This window comes from Ascaphus truei, chromosome 2, assembly GCF_040206685.1.
Source record: "Ascaphus truei isolate aAscTru1 chromosome 2, aAscTru1.hap1, whole genome shotgun sequence".
NCBI classification, from domain to species: domain Eukaryota; kingdom Metazoa; phylum Chordata; class Amphibia; order Anura; family Ascaphidae; genus Ascaphus; species Ascaphus truei.
Genome location: NC_134484.1, coordinates 4,303,287 through 4,325,398, shown reverse-complemented (window position 1 = coordinate 4,325,398; position 22,112 = coordinate 4,303,287). Strand labels below are relative to the sequence as shown.

General features: G+C 54.2%; 1 protein-coding gene across 1 annotated transcript in view; it reads left to right on the top strand.

Annotated features, from left to right (window-relative positions):
- The window catches only part of PLEC (plectin), a 624,499-nt gene that overhangs the window by 583,134 nt on the left and 19,253 nt on the right, over positions 1-22,112 (top strand). Inside the window, 6 exon segments of the mRNA XM_075581086.1 lie at positions 12,154-12,332; positions 14,625-14,763; positions 16,375-16,731; positions 17,266-17,349; positions 18,121-18,225; positions 19,059-19,157. Of these exon segments, the coding sequence (XP_075437201.1) occupies positions 12,154-12,332; positions 14,625-14,763; positions 16,375-16,731; positions 17,266-17,349; positions 18,121-18,225; positions 19,059-19,157 (963 nt within the window).

Sequence of the window (22,112 nt, the reverse complement as noted above, 5' to 3'; positions counted from 1 at the left end):
CATAGTGACCCTCCCACTGCAAGGTGACAGTGACATAGTGCCCCTCCCACTGCAAGGTGACAGTGACATAGTGTCCCTCCCACTGCAAGGTGACAGTGACATAGTGCCCCTCCCACTGCAAGGTGACAGTGACATAGTGTCCCTCCCACTGCAAGGTGACAGTGACATAGTGTCCCTCCCACTGCAAGGTGACAGTGACATAGTGCCCCTCCCACTGCCAGGTGACAGTGACATAGTGTCCCTCCCACTGCAAGGTGACACTGACATAGTGTCCCTCCCACTGCAAGGTGACAGTGACATAGTGTCCCTCATACTGCAAGGTGACAGTGACATAGTGTCCCTCCCACTGCAAGGTGACAGGGACATAGTGTCCCTCCCACTGCAAGGTGACAGTGACATAGTGTCCCTCCCACTGCAAGGTGACACTGACATAGTGTCCCTCCCACTGCAAGGTGACACTGACATAGTGTCCCTCCCACTGCAAGGTTACAGTGACATAGTGTCCCTCCCACTGCAAGGTGACAGTGACATAGTGCCCCTCCCACTGCAAGGTGACAGTGACATAGTGCCCCTCCCACTGCAAGGTGACAGTGACATAGTGTCCCTCCCACTGCAAGGTTACAGTGACATAGTGTCCCTCCCACTGCAAGGTGACAGTGACATAGTGTCCCTCCCACTGCAAGGTGACACTGACATAGTGTCCCTCCCACTGCAAGGTGACAGTGACATAGTGTCCCTCCCACTGCAAGGTGACAGTGACATAGTGTCCCTCCCACTGCAAGGTGACAGTGACACAGTGCCCCTCCCACTGCCAGGTGACACTGACATAGTGCCCCTCCCACTGCAAGGTGACAGTGACATAGTGTCCCTCCCACTGCAAGGTGACAGTGACATAGTGTCCCTCCCACTGCAGGTGACAGTGACATAGTGCCCCTCCCACTGCAAGGTGACAGTGACATAGTGCCCCTCCCACTGCAAGGTGACACTGACATAGTGTCCCTCCCACTGCAAGGTGACAGTGACATAGTGTCCCTCCCACTGCAAGGTGACAGTGACACAGTGCCCCTCCCACTGCAAGGTGACAGTGACATAGTGACCCTCCCACTGCAAGGCGACAGTGACATAGTGTCCCTCCCACTGCCAGGTGACAGTGACATAGTGCCCCTCCCACTGCAAGGTGACGGTGACATAGTGTCCCTCCCACTGCCAGGTGACGGTGACATAGTGTCCCTCCCACTGCCAGGTGACGGTGACATAGTGTCCCTCCCACTGCCAGGTGACAGTGACATAGTGTCCCTCCCACTGCCAGGTGACGGTGACATAGTGTCCCTCCCACTGCCAGGTGACAGTGACATACTGACCCTCCCACTGCAAGGTGACAGTGACACAGTGCCCCTCCCACTGCAAGGTGACAGTGACATAGTGTCCCTCCCACTGCAAGGTGACAGTGACATAGTGCCCCTCCCACTGCCAGGTGACAGTGACATAGTGCCCCTCCCACTGCAAGGTGACAGTGACATAGTGCCCCTCCCACTGCAAGGTGACACTGACATAGTGTCCCTCCCACTGCAAGGTGACAGTGACATAGTGTCCCTCCCACTGCAAGACGACAGTGACATAGTGTCCCTCCCACTGCAAGGTGACAGTGACACAGTGCCCCTCCCACTGCAAGGTGACAGTGACATAGTGCCCCTCCCACTGCAAGGTGACAGTGACATAGTGTCCCTCCCACTGCAAGGTGACAGTGACATAGTGCCCCTCCCACTGCAAGGTGACAGTGACACAGTGCCCCTCCCACTGCCAGGTGACACTGACATAGTGTCCCTCCCACTGCAAGGTGACAGTGACATAGTGTCCCTCCCACTGCCAGGTGACGGTGACATAGTGTCCCTCCCACTGCCAGGTGACAGTGACATAGTGTCCCTCCCACTGCCAGGTGACAGTGACATAGTGTCCCTCCCACTGCAAGGTGACAGTGACATAGTGTCCCTCCCACTGCAAGGTGACAGTGACATAGTGTCCCTCCCACTGCAAGGTGACAGTGACATAGTGACCCTCCCACTGCAAGGTGACAGTGACATAGTGACCCTCCCACTGCAAGGTGACAGTGACATAGTGCCCCTCCCACTGCCAGGTGACAGTGACATAGTGTCCCTCCCACTGCAAGGTGACAGTGACATAGTGTCCCTCCCACTGCAAGGTGACAGTGACATAGTGCCCCTCCCACTGCAAGGCGACAGTGACATAGTGACCCTCCCACTGCAAGGTGACAGTGACATAGTGACCCTCCCACTGCAAGGTGACGGTGACATAGTGTCCCTCCCACTGCAAGGTGACAGTGACATAGTGTCCCTCCCACTGCAAGGTGACAGTGACATAGTGTCCCTCCCACTGCAAGGTGACAGTGACACAGTGTCCCTCCCACTGCAAGGTGACAGTGACATAGTGTCCCTCCCACTGCAGGTGACAGTGACATAGTGCCCCTCCCACTGCAAGGTGACACTGACATAGTGTCCCTCCCACTGCAAGGTGACAGTGACATAGTGTCCCTCCCACTGCAAGGTGACAGTGACACAGTGCCCCTCCCACTGCAAGGCGACAGTGACATAGTGACCCTCCCACTGCAAGGCGACAGTGACATAGTGTCCCTCCCACTGCCAGGTGACAGTGACATAGTGCCCCTCCCACTGCAAGGTGACGGTGACATAGTGTCCCTCCCACTGCCAGGTGACGGTGACATAGTGTCCCTCCCACTGCCAGGTGACGGTGACATAGTGTCCCTCCCACTGCCAGGTGACAGTGACATAGTGTCCCTCCCACTGCAAGGTGACGGTGACATAGTGTCCCTCCCACTGCCAGGTGACGGTGACATAGTGTCCCTCCCACTGCCAGGTGACAGTGACATAGTGTCCCTCCCACTGCAAGGTGACGGTGACATAGTGTCCCTCCCACTGCCAGGTGACGGTGACATAGTGTCCCTCCCACTGCAAGGTGACGGTGACATAGTGCCCCTCCCACTGCAAGGTGACACTGACATAGTGTCCCTCCCACTGCAAGGTGACAGTGACATAGTGTCCCTCCCACTGCAAGGTGACAGTGGCACAGTGCCCCTCCCACTGCAAGGTGACAGTGACATAGTGTCCCTCCCACTGCAAGGTGACGGTGACATAGTGTCCCTCCCACTGCCAGGTGACGGTGACATAGTGTCCCTCCCACTGCCAGGTGACAGTGACATAGTGACCCTCCCACTGCAAGGTGACAGTGACACAGTGCCCCTCCCACTGCAAGGTGACAGTGACATAGTGTCCCTCCCACTGCAAGGTGACAGTGACATAGTGTCCCTCCCACTGCAAGGTGACAGTGACATATTGTCCCTCCCACTGCAAGGCGACAGTGACATAGTGCCCCTCCCACTGCAAGGTGACAGTGACATAGTGCCCCTCCCACTGCAAGGTGACAGTGACATAGTGTCCCTCCCACTGCAAGGTGACAGTGACATAGTGCCCCTCCCACTGCAAGGTGACAGTGACATAGTGCCCCTCCCACTGCAAGGTGACAGTGACATAGTGTCCCTCCCACTGCAAGGTGACAGTGACATAGTGCCCCTCCCACTGCAAGGTGACAGTGACATAGTGCCCCTCCCACTGCAAGGTGACAGTGACATAGTGACCCTCCCACTGCAAGGTGACAGTGACATAGTGCCCCTCCCACTGCAAGGTGACAGTGACATAGTGTCCCTCCCACTGCAAGGTGACAGTGACATAGTGCCCCTCCCACTGCAAGGTGACAGTGACATAGTGTCCCTCCCACTGCAAGGTGACAGTGACATAGTGTCCCTCCCACTGCAAGGTGACAGTGACATAGTGCCCCTCCCACTGCCAGGTGACAGTGACATAGTGTCCCTCCCACTGCAAGGTGACACTGACATAGTGTCCCTCCCACTGCAAGGTGACAGTGACATAGTGTCCCTCATACTGCAAGGTGACAGTGACATAGTGTCCCTCCCACTGCAAGGTGACAGGGACATAGTGTCCCTCCCACTGCAAGGTGACAGTGACATAGTGTCCCTCCCACTGCAAGGTGACACTAACATAGTGTCCCTCCCACTGCAAGGTGACACTGACATAGTGTCCCTCCCACTGCAAGGTTACAGTGACATAGTGTCCCTCCCACTGCAAGGTGACAGTGACATAGTGCCCCTCCCACTGCAAGGTGACAGTGACATAGTGCCCCTCCCACTGCAAGGTGACAGTGACATAGTGTCCCTCCCACTGCAAGGTTACAGTGACATAGTGTCCCTCCCACTGCAAGGTGACAGTGACATAGTGTCCCTCCCACTGCAAGGTGACACTGACATAGTGTCCCTCCCACTGCAAGGTGACAGTGACATAGTGTCCCTCCCACTGCAAGGTGACAGTGACATAGTGTCCCTCCCACTGCAAGGTGACAGTGACACAGTGCCCCTCCCACTGCCAGGTGACACTGACATAGTGTCCCTCCCACTGCAAGGTGACAGTGACATAGTGACCCTCCCACTGCAAGGTGACAGTGACACAGTGCCCCTCCCACTGCAAGGTGACAGTGACATAGTGTCCCTCCCACTGCAAGGTGACAGTGACATAGTGTCCCTCCCACTGCAGGTGACAGTGACATAGTGCCCCTCCCACTGCAAGGTGACAGTGACATAGTGCCCCTCCCACTGCAAGGTGACACTGACATAGTGTCCCTCCCACTGCAAGGTGACAGTGACATAGTGTCCCTCCCACTGCAAGGTGACAGTGACACAGTGCCCCTCCCACTGCAAGGTGACAGTGACATAGTGACCCTCCCACTGCAAGGCGACAGTGACATAGTGTCCCTCCCACTGCCAGGTGACAGTGACATAGTGCCCCTCCCACTGCAAGGTGACGGTGACATAGTGTCCCTCCCACTGCCAGGTGACGGTGACATAGTGTCCCTCCCACTGCCAGGTGACGGTGACATAGTGTCCCTCCCACTGCCAGGTGACAGTGACATAGTGTCCCTCCCACTGCCAGGTGACGGTGACATAGTGTCCCTCCCACTGCAAGGTGACAGTGACATAGTGCCCCTCCCACTGCAAGGTGACACTGACATAGTGTCCCTCCCACTGCAAGGTGACAGTGACATAGTGTCCCTCCCACTGCAAGGTGACAGTGACACAGTGCCCCTCCCACTGCAAGGTGACAGTGACATAGTGTCCCTCCCACTGCAAGGTGACGGTGACATAGTGTCCCTCCCACTGCCAGGTGACGGTGACATAGTGTCCCTCCCACTGCCAGGTGACAGTGACATACTGACCCTCCCACTGCAAGGTGACAGTGACACAGTGCCCCTCCCACTGCAAGGTGACAGTGACATAGTGTCCCTCCCACTGCAAGGTGACAGTGACATAGTGCCCCTCCCACTGCCAGGTGACAGTGACATAGTGCCCCTCCCACTGCAAGGTGACAGTGACATAGTGCCCCTCCCACTGCAAGGTGACACTGACATAGTGTCCCTCCCACTGCAAGGTGACAGTGACATAGTGTCCCTCCCACTGCAAGGCGACAGTGACATAGTGTCCCTCCCACTGCAAGGTGACAGTGACACAGTGCCCCTCCCACTGCAAGGTGACAGTGACATAGTGCCCCTCCCACTGCAAGGTGACAGTGACATAGTGTCCCTCCCACTGCAAGGTGACAGTGACATAGTGCCCCTCCCACTGCAAGGTGACAGTGACACAGTGCCCCTCCCACTGCCAGGTGACACTGACATAGTGTCCCTCCCACTGCAAGGTGACAGTGACATAGTGTCCCTCCCACTGCCAGGTGACGGTGACATAGTGTCCCTCCCACTGCCAGGTGACAGTGACATAGTGTCCCTCCCACTGCCAGGTGACAGTGACATAGTGTCCCTCCCACTGCAAGGTGACAGTGACATAGTGTCCCTCCCACTGCAAGGTGACAGTGACATAGTGTCCCTCCCACTGCAAGGTGACAGTGACATAGTGTCCCTCCCACTGCAAGGTGACAGTGACATAGTGACCCTCCCACTGCAAGGTGACAGTGACATAGTGACCCTCCCACTGCAAGGTGACAGTGACATAGTGCCCCTCCCACTGCCAGGTGACAGTGACATAGTGTCCCTCCCACTGCAAGGTGACAGTGACATAGTGTCCCTCCCACTGCAAGGTGACAGTGACATAGTGACCCTCCCACTGCAAGGCGACAGTGACATAGTGCCCCTCCCACTGCAAGGCGACAGTGACATAGTGACCCTCCCACTGCAAGGTGACAGTGACATAGTGACCCTCCCACTGCAAGGTGACAGTGACATAGTGTCCCTCCCACTGCAAGGTGACAGTGACATAGTGTCCCTCCCACTGCAAGGTGACAGTGACATAGTGTCCCTCCCACTGCAAGGTGACAGTGACACAGTGTCCCTCCCACTGCAAGGTGACAGTGACATAGTGTCCCTCCCACTGCAGGTGACAGTGACATAGTGCCCCTCCCACTGCAAGGTGACACTGACTTAGTGTCCCTCCCACTGCAAGGTGACAGTGACATAGTGTCCCTCCCACTGCAAGGTGACAGTGACACAGTGCCCCTCCCACTGCAAGGTGACAGTGACATAGTGACCCTCCCACTGCAAGGCGACCGTGACATAGTGTCCCTCCCACTGCCAGGTGACAGTGACATAGTGCCCCTCCCACTGCAAGGTGACGGTGACATAGTGTCCCTCCCACTGCCAGGTGACGGTGACATAGTGTCCCTCCCACTGCCAGGTGACGGTGACATAGTGTCCCTCCCACTGCCAGGTGACAGTGACATAGTGTCCCTCCCACTGCAAGGTGACGGTGACATAGTGTCCCTCCCACTGCCAGGTGACGGTGACATAGTGTCCCTCCCACTGCCAGGTGACAGTGACATAGTGACCCTCCCACTGCAAGGTGACGGTGACATAGTGTCCCTCCCACTGCCAGGTGACGGTGACATAGTGTCCCTCCCACTGCAAGGTGACAGTGACATAGTGCCCCTCCCACTGCAAGGTGACACTGACATAGTGTCCCTCCCACTGCAAGGTGACAGTGACATAGTGTCCCTCCCACTGCAAGGTGACAGTGACACAGTGCCCCTCCCACTGCAAGGCGACAGTGACATAGTGTCCCTCATACTGCAAGGTGACAGTGACATAGTGTCCCTCCCACTGCAAGGTGACAGTGACATAGTGTCCCTCCCACTGCAAGGTGACAGTGACATAGTGCCCCTCCCACTGCCAGGTGACAGTGACATAGTGTCCCTCCCACTGCAAGGCGACAGTGACATAGTGTCCCTCCCACTGCAAGGTGACAGTGACATAGTGCCCCTCCCACTGCCAGGTGACAGTGACATAGTGTCCCTCCCACTGCAAGGTGACAGTGACACAGTGCCCCTCCCACTGCAAGGTGACAGTGACATAGTGCCCCTCCCACTGCAAGGTGACAGTGACATAGTGTCCCTCCCACTGCAAGGTGACAGTGACATAGTGCCCCTCCCACTGCAAGGTGACAGTGACACAGTGCCCCTCCCACTGCCAGGTGACACTGACATAGTGTCCCTCCCACTGCAAGGTGACAGTGACATAGTGTCCCTCCCACTGCCAGGTGACGGTGACATAGTGTCCCTCCCACTGCCAGGTGACAGTGACATAGTGTCCCTCCCACTGCCAGGTGACAGTGACATAGTGTCCCTCCCACTGCAAGGTGACAGTGACATAGTGTCCCTCCCACTGCAAGGTGACAGTGACATAGTGTCCCTCCCACTGCAAGGTGACACTGACATAGTGTCCCTCCCACTGCAAGGTGACAGTGACATAGTGTCCCTCCCACTGCAAGGTGACAGTGACATAGTGAGCCTCCCACTGCAAGGTGACAGTGACATAGTGACCCTCCCACTGCAAGGTGACAGTGACATAGTGCCCCTCCCACTGCCAGGTGACAGTGACATAGTGTCCCTCCCACTGCAAGGTGACAGTGACATAGTGTCCCTCCCACTGCAAGGTGACAGTGACATAGTGACCCTCCCACTGCAAGGTGACAGTGACATAGTGCCCCTCCCACTGCAAGGCGACAGTGACATAGTGACCCTCCCACTGCAAGGTGACAGTGACACAGTGCCCCTCCCACTGCCAGGTGACACTGACATAGTGTCCCTCCCACTGCAAGGTGACAGTGACATAGTGTCCCTCCCACTGCCATGTGACGGTGACATAGTGTCCCTCCCACTGCCAGGTGACAGTGACATAGTGTCCCTCCCACTGCCAGGTGACAGTGACATAGTGCCCCTCCCACTGCCAGGTGACAGTGACATAGTGCCCCTCCCACTGCAAGGTGACAGTGACATAGTGCCCCTCCCACTGCAAGGTGACACTGACATAGTGTCCCTCCCACTGCAAGGTGACAGTGACATAGTGCCCCTCCCACTGCAAGGTGACACTGACATAGTGACCCTCCCACTGCAAGGTGACAGTGACACAGTGCCCCTCCCACTGCAAGGTGACAGTGACATAGTGTCCCTCCCACTGCAAGGTGACAGTGACATAGTGTCCCTCCCACTGCAAGGTGACACTGACATAGTGCCCCTCCCACTGCCAGGTGACAGTGACATAGTGCCCCTCCCACTGCAAGGTGACAGTGACATAGTGCCCCTCCCACTGCAAGGTGACACTGACATAGTGTCCCTCCCACTGCAAGGTGACAGTGACATAGTGTCCCTCCCACTGCAAGGTGACAGTGACATAGTGCCCCTCCCACTGCAAGGTGACACTGACATAGTGTCCCTCCCACTGCAAGGTGACGGTGACATAGTGTCCCTCCCACTGCAAGGTGACAGTGACATAGTGTCCCTCATACTGCAAGGTGACAGTGACATAGTGTCCCTCCCACTGCAAGGTGACAGTGACATAGTGTCCCTCCCACTGCAAGGTGACAGTGACATAGTGCCCCTCCCACTGCCAGGTGACAGTGACATAGTGTCCCTCCCACTGCAAGGCGACAGTGACATAGTGTCCCTCCCACTGCAAGGTGACAGTGACATAGTGCCCCTCCCACTGCCAGGTGACAGTGACATAGTGTCCCTCCCACTGCAAGGTGACAGTGACACAGTGCCCCTCCCACTGCAAGGTGACAGTGACATAGTGCCCCTCCCACTGCAAGGTGACAGTGACATAGTGTCCCTCCCACTGCAAGGTGACAGTGACATAGTGCCCCTCCCACTGCAAGGTGACAGTGACACAGTGCCCCTCCCACTGCCAGGTGACACTGACATAGTGTCCCTCCCACTGCAAGGTGACAGTGACATAGTGTCCCTCCCACTGCCAGGTGACAGTGACATAGTGTCCCTCCCACTGCCAGGTGACAGTGACATAGTGTCCCTCCCACTGCAAGGTGACAGTGACATAGTGTCCCTCCCACTGCAAGGTGACAGTGACATAGTGTCCCTCCCACTGCAAGGTGACACTGACATAGTGTCCCTCCCACTACAAGGTGACAGTGACATAGTGTCCCTCCCACTGCAAGGTGACAGTGACATAGTGAGCCTCCCACTGCAAGGTGACAGTGACATAGTGACCCTCCCACTGCAAGGTGACAGTGACATAGTGCCCCTCCCACTGCCAGGTGACAGTGACATAGTGTCCCTCCCACTGCAAGGTGACAGTGACATAGTGTCCCTCCCACTGCAAGGTGACAGTGACATAGTGACCCTCCCACTGCAAGGTGACAGTGACATAGTGCCCCTCCCACTGCAAGGCGACAGTGACATAGTGACCCTCCCACTGCAAGGTGACAGTGACACAGTGCCCCTCCCACTGCCAGGTGACACTGACATAGTGTCCCTCCCACTGCAAGGTGACAGTGACATAGTGTCCCTCCCACTGCCATGTGACGGTGACATAGTGTCCCTCCCACTGCCAGGTGACAGTGACATAGTGTCCCTCCCACTGCCAGGTGACAGTGACATAGTGCCCCTCCCACTGCCAGGTGACAGTGACATAGTGCCCCTACCACTGCAAGGTGACAGTGACATAGTGTCCCTCCCACTGCAAGGTGACAGTGACATAGTGTCCCTCCCACTGCAAGGTGACAGTGACATAGTGTCCCTCCCACTGCAAGGTGACAGTGACATAGTGTCCCTCCCACTGCAAGGTGACAGTGACATAGTGCCCCTCCCACTGCCAGGTGACAGTGACATAGTGTCCCTCCCACTGCAAGGTGACAGTGACATAGTGTCCCTCCCACTGCAAGGTGACAGTGACATAGTGTCCCTCCCACTGCAAGGCGACAGTGACATAGTGTCCCTCCCACTGCAAGGTGACAGTGACATAGTGCCCCTCCCACTGCCAGGTGACAGTGACATAGTGCCCCTCCCACTGCCAGGTGACAGTGACATAGTGTCCCTCCCACTGCAAGGTGACAGTGACATAGTGTCCCTCCCACTGCAAGGTGACAGTGACATAGTGTCCCTCCCACTGCAAGGTGACAGTGACATAGTGTCCCTCCCACTGCAAGGCGACAGTGACATAGTGTCCCTCCCACTGCCAGGTGACAGTGACATAGTGTCCCTCCCACTGCAAGGTGACAGTGACATAGTGTCCCTCCCACTGCAAGGTGACAGTGACATAGTGTCCCTCCCACTGCAAGGTGACAGTGACATAGTGTCCCTCCCACTGCAAGGTGACAGTGACATAGTGTCCCTCCCACTGCAAGGTGACAGTGACATAGTGTCCCTCCCACTGCAAGGTGACAGTGACATAGTGTCCCTCCCACTGCAAGGTGACAGTGACATAGTGCCCCTCCCACTGCAAGGTGACAGTGACATAGTGTCCCTCCCACTGCAAGGTGACAGTGACATAGTGTCCCTCCCACTGCAAGGTGACAGTGACATAGTGCCCCTCCCACTGCCAGGTGACAGTGACATAGTGTCCCTCCCACTGCAAGGTGACAGTGACATAGTGTCCCTCCCACTGCAAGGTGACAGTGACATAGTGTCCCTCCCACTGCAAGGTGACAGTGACATAGTGACCCTCCCACTGCAAGGTGACAGTGACATAGTATCCCTCCCACTCTCTGTCTCCCTCTCTCTCCTCCCTTATCTCTACCCTCATATCTCTCTCTCCCCTCCTCTCCACCCTCTCATCCCTCCATCTCCTCCTCTCCTCCCTCTTCTTCCTCTCGTCCCTTCCACCCTGTCATCCCTCCCATCCTCTCCTCCTCTCATCCCTCCTCTCCATCTCCTCCCTCCCCTCCTCTTCTTCCTCTCCTCCCTCCCATCCTCTTCTCCCTCCCATCCCTCTCTTCCTCCCCTCCCTCCCATCCTCTTCTCCTCCACTCCTCCCTCTCCTCCTCTTCTCCCTCTCCTCCTCTTCTCCCTCCCATCCCCCTCTTCCTCTCTTCCCTCCCATCCTCTTCTCCTTCACCCCCTCTTCTCCCTCTCCTCCTCTTCTCCCTCTCCTCCTCTTCTCCCTCTCCTCCACTCCTCCCTCTCCTCCACTCCTCCCACTCCTCCCTCCCATCCTCTCCTACTCTTCTCCCTCCCCTCCCTCTCCTCCACGCCTCCCTCTCCTCCTCTTCTCCCTCTCCTCCACTCCTCCCTCTCCTCCTCTTCCTCCACTCCTCTCTCCCATCCTCTCCTCCTCTTCTCCCTCTCCTTCACTCCTCCTCTTCTCCCTCTCCTCCACTCCTCCCTCCCATCCTCTCCTTCTCTTCTCCCTCTCCTCCACTCCTCCCTCTTCTCCCTCTTCTCCCACTCCTCCCTCCTATCCTCCCCTCCTCTTCTCCCTCTCCTCCTCCCTCTCCTCCTCCTCTCCTCCCTCCCTCTCCTCCCTCCCTCTCCTCCTCTTCTCCCTCTCCTCCACTCCTCTCCTCCCTCCCTCTCCTCCTCTTCTCCCTCTCCTCCACTCCTCCCTCCCCTCCTCTCCTCCTCTTCTCCGTCTCCTCCACTCCTCCCTCTTCTCCCACTCCTCCCTCTCCTCCCTCTCCTCCGTCCTCTTCTCCCTCTCCTCCTCCTCTCCTCCCTCTCCTCCCTCCCATCCTCCCTCTCCTCCCTCCCTCCCTCTCCTCCCTCTCCTCCTCTCTTCCCGTTTCCAATCACTCTCGCTATTTCTGCACCTTCTCAGCAAATTCACTTTGAGCTGGAGGGCATCCAGAAGAACCTGGAGAAGGTGAGCGAGAGGACGCAGAAGATGCTGAGCCAGCCTGACCTGCGCTCCGCCGCGCCGGCGCTGCACTCGGAACATGACATCACAATACAGAAGATGAACCAGGTCTACAGCCTGTCCACCATCTACCTGGACAAGTGAGATTGGGGACGGGGCCCGCGGGATTCTGGGACTAGGTCTGAAGGCTGCCCCCTGCTGGGCAGATATAGCGGTGCAGCCCCGTTTAGCTCAATGAAACCCCCCATCAGGCTGTTCGGGGCGTCCTGGGACCCGTCGCAGAGGAACATACAGTGTGACGGGGAGGAGGACCCCTCGGGCACCATGTCCCCCCATTCTGCGGCGAAACCGCACTCCCTGCTGGGTCCCTGGCTTTCTTTCATGTGCTGCAGGGAGTGGGGGTGCTGGTGGTGCAGGGAGTGGGGGTGCTAGTGCTGCAGGGAGTGGGGGTGCTGGTGCTGCAGGGAGTGGGGGTGCTAGTGCTGCAGGGAGTGGGGGTGCTGGTGCTGCAGGAAGTGGGGGTATATGTGCTGCAGGGAGTGGGGGTGCTGGTGCTGCAGGGAGTGGGGGTGCTAGTTCTGCAGGGAGTGGGGGTGCTAGTGCTGCAGGGAGTGGGGGTGCTAGTGCTGCAGGGAGTGGGGGTGCTAGTGCTGCAGGGAGTGGGGGTGCTAGTGCTGCAGGGAGTGGTGGTATCTGTGCTGCAGGGAGTGGGAGTGCTAGAGCTGCAGGGAGTGGGGGTGCTTGTGCTGCAGGGAGTGGGGGTGCTGGTGCTGCAGGGAGTGGGGGTGCTAGTTCTGCAGGGAGTGGGGGTATCTGTGCTGCAGGGAGTGGGGGTGCTAGTGCTGCAGGGAGTGGGGGTATCTGTGCTGCAGGGAGTGGGGGTGCTAGTGCTGCAGGGAGTGGGGTTGCTGTGCTGCAGGGAGTGGGGGTGCTTGTGCTGCAGGGAGTGGGGGTGCTGGTGCTGCAGGGAGTGGGGGTGCTAGTGCTGCAGGGAGTGGGGGATGCTATGTGCTGCAGGGAGTGGGGGATCCTGTGTGCTGCAGGGAGTGGGGGATGCTGTGTGCTGCAGGGAGTGGGGGATGCTATGTGCTGCAGGGAGTGGGGGATGCTGTGTGCTGCAGGGAGTGGGGGATGCTGTGTGCTGCAGGGAGTGGGGGTGCTGGTGCTGCAGGGAGTGGGTATGCTGTGCTGCAGGGAGTGGGGGTGCTGGTGCTGCAGGGAGTGGGTGCTAGTGCTGCAGGGAGTGGGGGTGCTAGTGCTGCAGGGAGTGGGGGATTCTCTGAGTTGCAGGGAGTGGGGGATGGTCTGAGTTGCAGGGAGTGTTGGATTCTCTGAGTTGCAGGGAGTGGGGGATTCTCTGAGTTGCAGGGAGTGGGGGGATTCTCTTGAGTTGCAGGGAGTGGGGGATGGTCTGTTGCACGCATGCCGAGGTGTTCCAATGTTTGCCACGGTCGGCGTTGGGATACTGGGCTGGGGGAGCGTGTTTGCCACGGTCGGGGTTGGGATACTGGGTTGGGGGAGCGTGTTTGCCACGGTCGGCGTTGGGATACTGGGCTGGGGGAGCATGTTTGCCACGGTCGGGGTTGGGATACTGGGTTGGGGGAGCGTGTTTGCCACGGTCGGCGTTGGGATACTGGGCTGGGGTAGCGTGTTTGCCACGGTCGGGGTTGGGATACTGGGTTGGGGGAGCGTGTTTGCCACGGTCGGCGTTGGGATACTGGGCTTGGGGGAGCGTGTTTGCCACGGTCGGCGTTGGGATACTGGGCTTGGGGGAGCATGTTTGCCACGGTCGGCGTTGGGATACTGGGCTTGGGGGAGCGTGTTTGCCACGGTCGGCGTTGGGATACTGGGCTTGGGGGAGCGTGTTTGCCACGGTCGGCGTTGGGATACTGGGCTTGGGGGAGCGTGTTTGCCACGGTCGGCCTTGGGATACTGGGCTGGGGGACCGTGTTTGCCACGGTCGGCGTTGGGATACTGGGCTGGGGGACCGTGTTTGCCACGGTCGGCGTTGGGATACTGGGTTTGGGGGAGCGTGTTTGCCACGGTCGGCGTTGGGATACTGGGCTGGGGGACCGTGTTTGCCACGGTCGGCGTTGGGATACTGGGTTTGGGGGAGCGTGTTTGCCATGGTCGGCGTTGGGATACTGGGCTTGGGGGAGCATGTTTGCCACGGTCGGCGTTGGGAAACTGGGTTTGGGGGAGCGTGTTTGCCATGGTCGGCGTTGGGATACTGGGCTTGGGGGAGCATGTTTGCCACGGTCGGCGTTGGGATACTGGGTTTGGGGGAGCGTGTTTGCCACGGTCGGCGTTGGGATACTGGGCTGGGGGAGCGTGTTTGCCACGGTCGGCGTTGGGAAACTGGGCTTGGTGGAACCTTTGTCCTGAGCCTGCGCACACACTAACGGCTGACCCTCGCCTCCCCTAACCCTCAGACTGAAGACCATCAGCGTGATTATCCGTAACACGCACGGAGCGGAGGAGGTGGTGAAGACCTACGAGGATCAGCTGAAGGACGTCCACTCGGTGCCGTCCGATATCAAGGAGCTAGAGAATAACAAGTCTGAACTGAAGGTACAATAGCGATCTTATAATAGGTTATACACAGTAACAGCACCGAATTCTGGGGGCGTCACTCGCCCTGAAGGATCGGGACACATTTTATCGGGCTGACTAATGTAGTGCCCGTGTATTAAAGCCATAGGACCTCTGTATCAGGGCAACCGGGGCAGTTTCACCTTGCACCTACTGTATGTATCAAATCATTTTGCTAATATTTTGCCCCAGCTTGCACCTTGGGGAGAGTCAGTAGGAGGAGTTGGGGGGAGTTACAAGGTGCACAGATTATAATGAGATGTATCACATTCTGCGTCTCTGCCCCAGCTTGTACCGTGGGGAGAGTCAATAGGAAGAGTTGGGGGGAGTTACATGGGGCACAGATTATAATGAGATGTATCACATTCTGCGTCTCTGCCCCAGCTTGCACCTTGGGGAGAGTCAGTAGGAGAAGTTGGGAGGAGTTACATGGGGCACAGATTATAATGAGATGTATCACATTCTGTGTTTCTGCCCCAGCTTGCACCTTGGGGAGAGTTAATAGGAGGAGTTGGGGGGAGTTACATGGGGCACAGATTATAATGAGATGTATCACATTCTGCGTCTCTGCCCCAGCTTGCACCTTGGGGAGAGTCAGTAGGAGGGGTTGGGGGAGTTACATGGTGCACAGATTATAATGAGATGTATCACATTCTGCGTCTCTGCCCCAGCTTGCACCTTGGGGAGAGTCAGTAGGAGAAGTTGGGAGGAGTTACATGGTGCACAGATTATAATGAGATGTATCACATTCTGCGTCTCTGTCCCAGCATGCACCTTGGGGAGAGTCAGTAGGAAGAGTTGGGGGGAGTTACATGGGGCACAGATTATAATGAGATGTATCACATTCTGCGTCTCTGTCCCAGCATGCACCTTGGGGAGAGTCAGTAGGAGGAGTTGGGGGGAGTTACATGGGGCACAGAATATAATGAGATGTATCACATTCTGCTTCTCTGTCCCAGCATGCACCTTGGGGAGAGTCAGTAGGAGGAGTTGGGGGGAGTTACATGGGGCACAGAATATAATGAGATGTATCACATTCTGCTTCTCTGTCCCAGCATGCACCTTGGGGAGAGTCAGTAGGAGGAGTTGGGGGGAGTTACATGGGGCACAGAATATAATGAGATGTATCACATTCTGCTTCTCTGTCCCAGCATGCACCTTGGGGAGAGTCAGTAGGAGGAGTTGGGGGGAGTTACATTGGGCACAGATTATAATGAGATGTATCACATTCTGCGTCTCTGTACCAGCTTGGACCCAGTTTTAGCCCCTTAACCCTGTCACTGCCATTAGACCACTTTGGCCCTTTTAAAGTGGGAATGACCCTTTCATTTTTCTGAGGTCATAAATGTTGTGTTTACCAGAGAAATGTGTCGGCAGTATTGAAAGGATTTGGAACACCTTTGTTTTTCTGTCCTTCTCCTCTTCATCCTGTGTCCTCCTCTCACCCTGTGTCCTCCTCTCACCCTGTGTCCTCCTCCTCCTCACCCCGTGTCCTCCTCCTCCTCACCCGGTGTCCTCCTCCTCACCCGGTGTCCTCCTCCTCACCCGGTGTCCTCCTCTCACCCTGTGTCCTCTGCTTTGCTCTTGCAGAAGATGCGTGGGCAGGTGGAAGGCCACCATCCGCTCTTCAGCAGCCTTGAGAGTGAGCTGAACAAGGCTAAAGAGGTGAGCGAGAGGATGATGAGGACTCACAACGAGCGAGATGTGGACCTGGAGCGATACCGGGAGAAGGTGCAGTTCCTGTTGGAGCGCTGGCAGGCCATCATCCTCCAGATAGACCTGAGGCAGCGGGAGCTCGACCAGCTGGGCCGACAGCTGCACTACTACAGGGAGAGCTACGAGTGGCTTATCAGGTGGATAGATGACGCCAAGCAGAGGCAGGAGAAGATCCAATCTGTGCCCATCACCGATAGCAAGACTGTCAAGGAGCAGCTGATGCAAGAGAAGGTAGGGATGGGAGATAACCCCAACTTCCTGTTACGTGGTGCTTTGCTGTAGATGTGGCGAAGGGACATGGGTGCCTTCCTATTGGGTGGCAGAGCAAATCATGACTTTCTGTAATACCGTGTAGGTGACACCATGAAAGTGTCAAGATTCTGTGTGCCAACCTAGTGTAGAGGGGACAGGTAGTGAATTTCCGTCAGGTGACATCTTGTTGGTACAGTAGTGACATTGCACGTGTGGACTTCCTGTAAGGTAGCACACTCGATTAAGGTATAGGTTTTCAGGTAACACTGTGACCTCCAGTCAAGTGTGTGCACAGCTGTAGAGTTAAACAGGATCGCCAGTTACAGTCATTATAGTAGGGTAACTTCCTGTCAGGTGACACATTGTAGACGTGGTTACTGGGCAGGGAATATAACTTGGACATGTTATATAAAAGTTATAGCCCAGTATCACACAGTGCCCATGCTGACCCGCAGTGTTCGGTTCCGGTACACTCCCGGCACTATCACTAACCTTCGCGTTTACCTTGCACAGAAACTCCTGGAGGAGAGCGAGAAGAACAGGGCGAAGGTGGACGAATGCCAGAAATATGCCAAGCAGTATATCGATGCCATCAAGGTGAGTCTGAGCCCAGAACCCCTGGGAATAGCCCCTCTCGCACCACACCGAGATCCATATAGCTTTAGAGGGGGTGTGGTTGAAAAGAAGAACTTAAATCAGCAGTCCTTCCACTCCATTTTATTTGAATGTTTTCGAGGATCAGATCTGGGTGGGGCTTCCGGAGCCGGACGTCGCTGTGCTTAGCTCAGAGGACCCCCTGCTTCCCGATATTGTTACCTTTTTGTGTGGTGACCTTTCTGATTCCTTTTGGGGAAATCAGGATGGCTGCCGTCCAAGCCTCAGTCCCACGAGCCAATAGGAAGCTACATTGTCATTAGAGTGTGATTTCGGGGCTTCCTATTGGGTGACCCCGTGGCCATCTTTGATTGCGCTTTTGATTAAACTGCAGAGAAAAATGTAAATATGGCGGGAACTAGGGAGTAAGTCTTCAAGGGGCAAAGTGCACATTTTCTACTCCCTTACTGTTGAGAACACTTTGTAATCTCTGTAGTGCTGCGTGTTACCCCGAATACATGTTTATACTTATATAATTAGTAAATAGAATCACATCTATATGCTATTACAAAATATACTGCCCCATTCACCTCTCCGCTGTGTGCGGGGGTCCCTCTGGGACAAGCCACACTACTAGCTAATAGTACACCCACGTTTGCCATGAGAGATTATTAGGGGTTGAGTTCCTTGTCCCTGAAGTGAAGTGACTCCGGTCCCCGAAGTGAAGTGACACCGGTTCCTGGGTTTTATTCGTTCTTTCTTTGCCTCGGTCAGGATTTTGAGCTTCAGCTGATTACATACAAAGCCCAAGTGGAACCCGCAGTGTCTCCTGTTAAGAAGTCGAAGGTTCAGTCCGCCTCAGAAAACATCATACAGGAGGTAAGGACGCGCCCCCTGGAGAGGACGGGGTGTCAATAATACAGCGCACAACCCTCACACACCTTATTATACCAGGAAAGATTGAAATAAGCATCATGTGTCCGAGGTGCAGGTTCCCTGACTCTCTTTAGTAATAAAAAGATAAAAAACGTTGCAGAGATTTCCACTTCCATTGACCAAAATTAGCGAGATTGGGGGGATCCGGATTCCAAAAATGTATATTTTCGTGCAAAACACCATTCATTTCCATGGGACAGTGACCGGTCCAGAAATCAGTGAGAGTTTGCAGGGCTGTAATCGTAATATTGTATTTGTAATACATTGCTGATTCTAAGTGGAACATGCGAGACGCCGGACTACGTCTGGTTTGGGCCAGGTTGGAGGTCACCTGGGAACTTTATTCTGATCCGATAGAACTTTTTATTTATCGATGCACCCCTGCAGAGGTTCTCATTTACAGAGAAACTTAGAGTTAATCAGCAGATAAGGACCGTGTGGCCCATCCAAGGTGCTCATTCTCCAACCTACCTGATCCTCTTGTGTCCATGCCAGGAATGTTTGAATTCCTTTTTTGTATTGTCCTGTACCACCTCTGTTGGGAAGCGATTCCATGGATCCACCACCCTTTCCGCCAAGTCGTAACTCCTCACGTTTCCCGCTTCAGAGGATGACCTCTTGTCCTAGCTCTCTCCTCCCTGCTGTTAGTCGTCAGAGAGAGGACTCTGGTGGGAGGCTGTAACGTGGTGGGGGGAGGCTGTAACGTGGTGGGAGAGGCTGTAACGTGGCGAGGCTCCGATTGATTGCTGACCCGTGATGTGTTTGCTCTATTGCAGTACGTGGAACTCCGGACCAAATACAGCGAACTCACTACCCTGACCAGCCAGTACATCAAATTCATCACAGAGACCCTGAGACGCCTGGAGGAGGAGGAGGTACAGGCTTCGTGTCACAAACACAGACCGTTAACCACTTTGCTGCCAAAGGGACCAGTGATGTTACTTTGCAGAAAAGGGGTTAAGAAATGTGGCTACAAACATCATGGTTCTTGATGGTTAAGGGGTTAAAGGTTCAATTGTAATCTGTGCATGTAGCCTCTCAAAGAACCAGTCCCTTGTAGGACCAAAGTGACCTAATGACCGTGATGTGTTTAATGAGTTAAAGGGTCAGTCCTACTTAGGACCAAAGGGGCTTAGTAAGAGTAGAGGCCCAGTTGGCAAGGAAAGGGTTATCCATCTATCCATGTATCTATCCTGTATACATGTGCAACTATCGTCTCTCTCTCTCTATATATATATATATAAATATATATATCATCTATCTGTGTCTCTCTCTCTCTCTATATATGTATATATCATCTATCTGTGTTTATATATCATATATATAGCTATCTGTGTGTGTGTGTGTATATATATATATATATATATATATATATATATATATATATATATGATATATAAATATATATATATAATCTATATAGCTATCATCTATCTGTGTCTCTATCTATAAATCTATCATCTATATATCTATTCATTAATTTCACTCCCTTTTTTTCGGCATTTTTCCCACAAGTTGTAATTTTTAGGTGAGAAATCCCTCTTCAGACGGTTTTGGCGCAATACATTATAATATATTATATATAATACATTAGCATTTATCCTACTAGATCACACATTGGATCCCTTTCTGATCACCACTAGATCACACATTGGATCCCTTTCTGATCACCACTAGATCACACATTGGATCCCTTTCTGATCACTACTACAAGCATTTTTAATATACTTGGATAAAACGAGTCCAATTAAAATGACTGGACCAGTCGATAGGATATAAAACGGGGGCGGCCAACTCCCGTCCTCAAGGGCCACACACAGGTCAGGTTTTAAGGATATCCCAGCTGCAGCACAGGTGGCTCAATCAGTCTCTGATTCAGCACAGAATCAGTGAGCCACTGATTGAGCCACTAGTGCTGAAGCCGGGATATCCTTCAAACCTGACCGGTTGGTGGCCCTTTAGAACTGGAGTTGGCCGCCCCTGATCTAAAGCTTTCGCCCCCCTCCCCCAGTAACATATTTTGTAGATGCAATAAAGTGCATGCACTCAGCCACGGAGCAGCTCCAGCAATGTGATAAGAGAGCATATGTGTAAGCACTGATAAGAGAGCGGTGAATGCGCCGTTTGTTAGGGGACACATAGATGACAGTGGGTACTGTTTGTTAGAGGATACATAGATGACAGTGATGCTGCGTTTGTTAGGGGACACATAGATGACAGTGGGTGCTGCGTTTGTTAGGGGATACATAGATGACAGTGGATGCTGTTTGTTAGGGGATACATAGATGACAGTGGGTGCTGTTTGTTAGGGGATACATAGATGACAGTGGGTGCTGTTTGTTAGGCGATACATAGATGACAGTGGGTGCTGCGTTTGTTAGGGGATACATAGATGACAGTGGGTGCTGTTTGTTAGGGGATACATAGATGACAGTGGGTGCTGTTTGTTAGGCGATACATAGATGACAGTGGGTGCTGTTTGTTAGGGGATACATAGATGACAGTGGGTGCTGTTTGTTAGGGGATACATATATGACAGTGGGTGCTGTTTGTTAGGGGATACATAGATGACAGTGGATTCTGCGTTTGTTAGGGGATACATAGATGACAGTGGGTGCTGTTTGTTAGGGGATACATAGATGACAGTGGGTGCTGTTTGTTAGGCGATACATAGATGACAGTGGGTGCTGCGTTTGTTAGGGGATACATAGATGACAGTGGGTGCTGTTTGTTAGGGGATACATAGATGACAGTGGGTGCTGTTTGTTAGGGGATACATAGATGACAGTGGATGCTGTTTGTTAGGGGATACATAGATGACAGTGGGTGCTGTTTGTTAGGGGATAAATAGATGACAGTGGGTGCTGTTTGTTAGGGGATACATAGATGACAGTGGGTGCTGCGTTTGTTACTGGATACATAGATGACAGTGGGTGCTGTTTGTTAGGGGATACATAGATGACAGTGGGTGCTGTTTGTTAGGGGATACATAGATGACAGTGTATGCTGCGTTTGTTAGGGGATACATAGATGACAGTGGGTGCTGTTTGTTAGGGCATACATAGATGACAGTGGGTGCTGTTTGTTAGGGCATACATAGATGACAGTGGGTGCTGTTTGTTAGGGGATACATAGATGACAGTGGGTGCTGTTTGTTAGGGGATACATATATGACAGTGGGTGCTGTTTGTTAGGGGATACATAGATGACAGTGGATTCTGCGTTTGTTAGGGGATACATAGATGACAGTGGGTGTTATTTGTTAGGGGATACATAGATGACAGTGGGTGCTGTTTGTTAGGGGATAAATAGATGACAGTGGGTGCTGTTTGTTAGGGGATACATAGATGACAGTGGGTGCTGCGTTTGTTACTGGATACATAGATGACAGTGGGTGCTGTTTGTTAGGGGATACATAGATGACAGTGGGTGCTGTTTGTTAGGGGATACATAGATGACAGTGTATGCTGCGTTTGTTAGGGGATACATAGATGACAGTGGGTGCTGTTTGTTAGGGCATACATAGATGACAGTGGGTGCTGTTTGTTAGGGCATACATAGATGACAGTGGGTGCTGTTTGTTAGGGGATACATAGATGACAGTGGGTGCTGTTTGTTAGGGGATACATAGATGACAGTGGGTGCTATTTTTAAGGTTCCCTTTAAATACTGTTTCCTTTCTAACGGAAGGTTTCTGAATAACATACAATATGGCGGTTGACACATAAATCCCTTTTCTGCCAGATGGACGTGCAAATGCAACGCGCTTTTTCTACTCTTCTGTTGAAAGTTTCCTCTCACTTTCTCACTGTTATCGCGCCCGCTTTGTA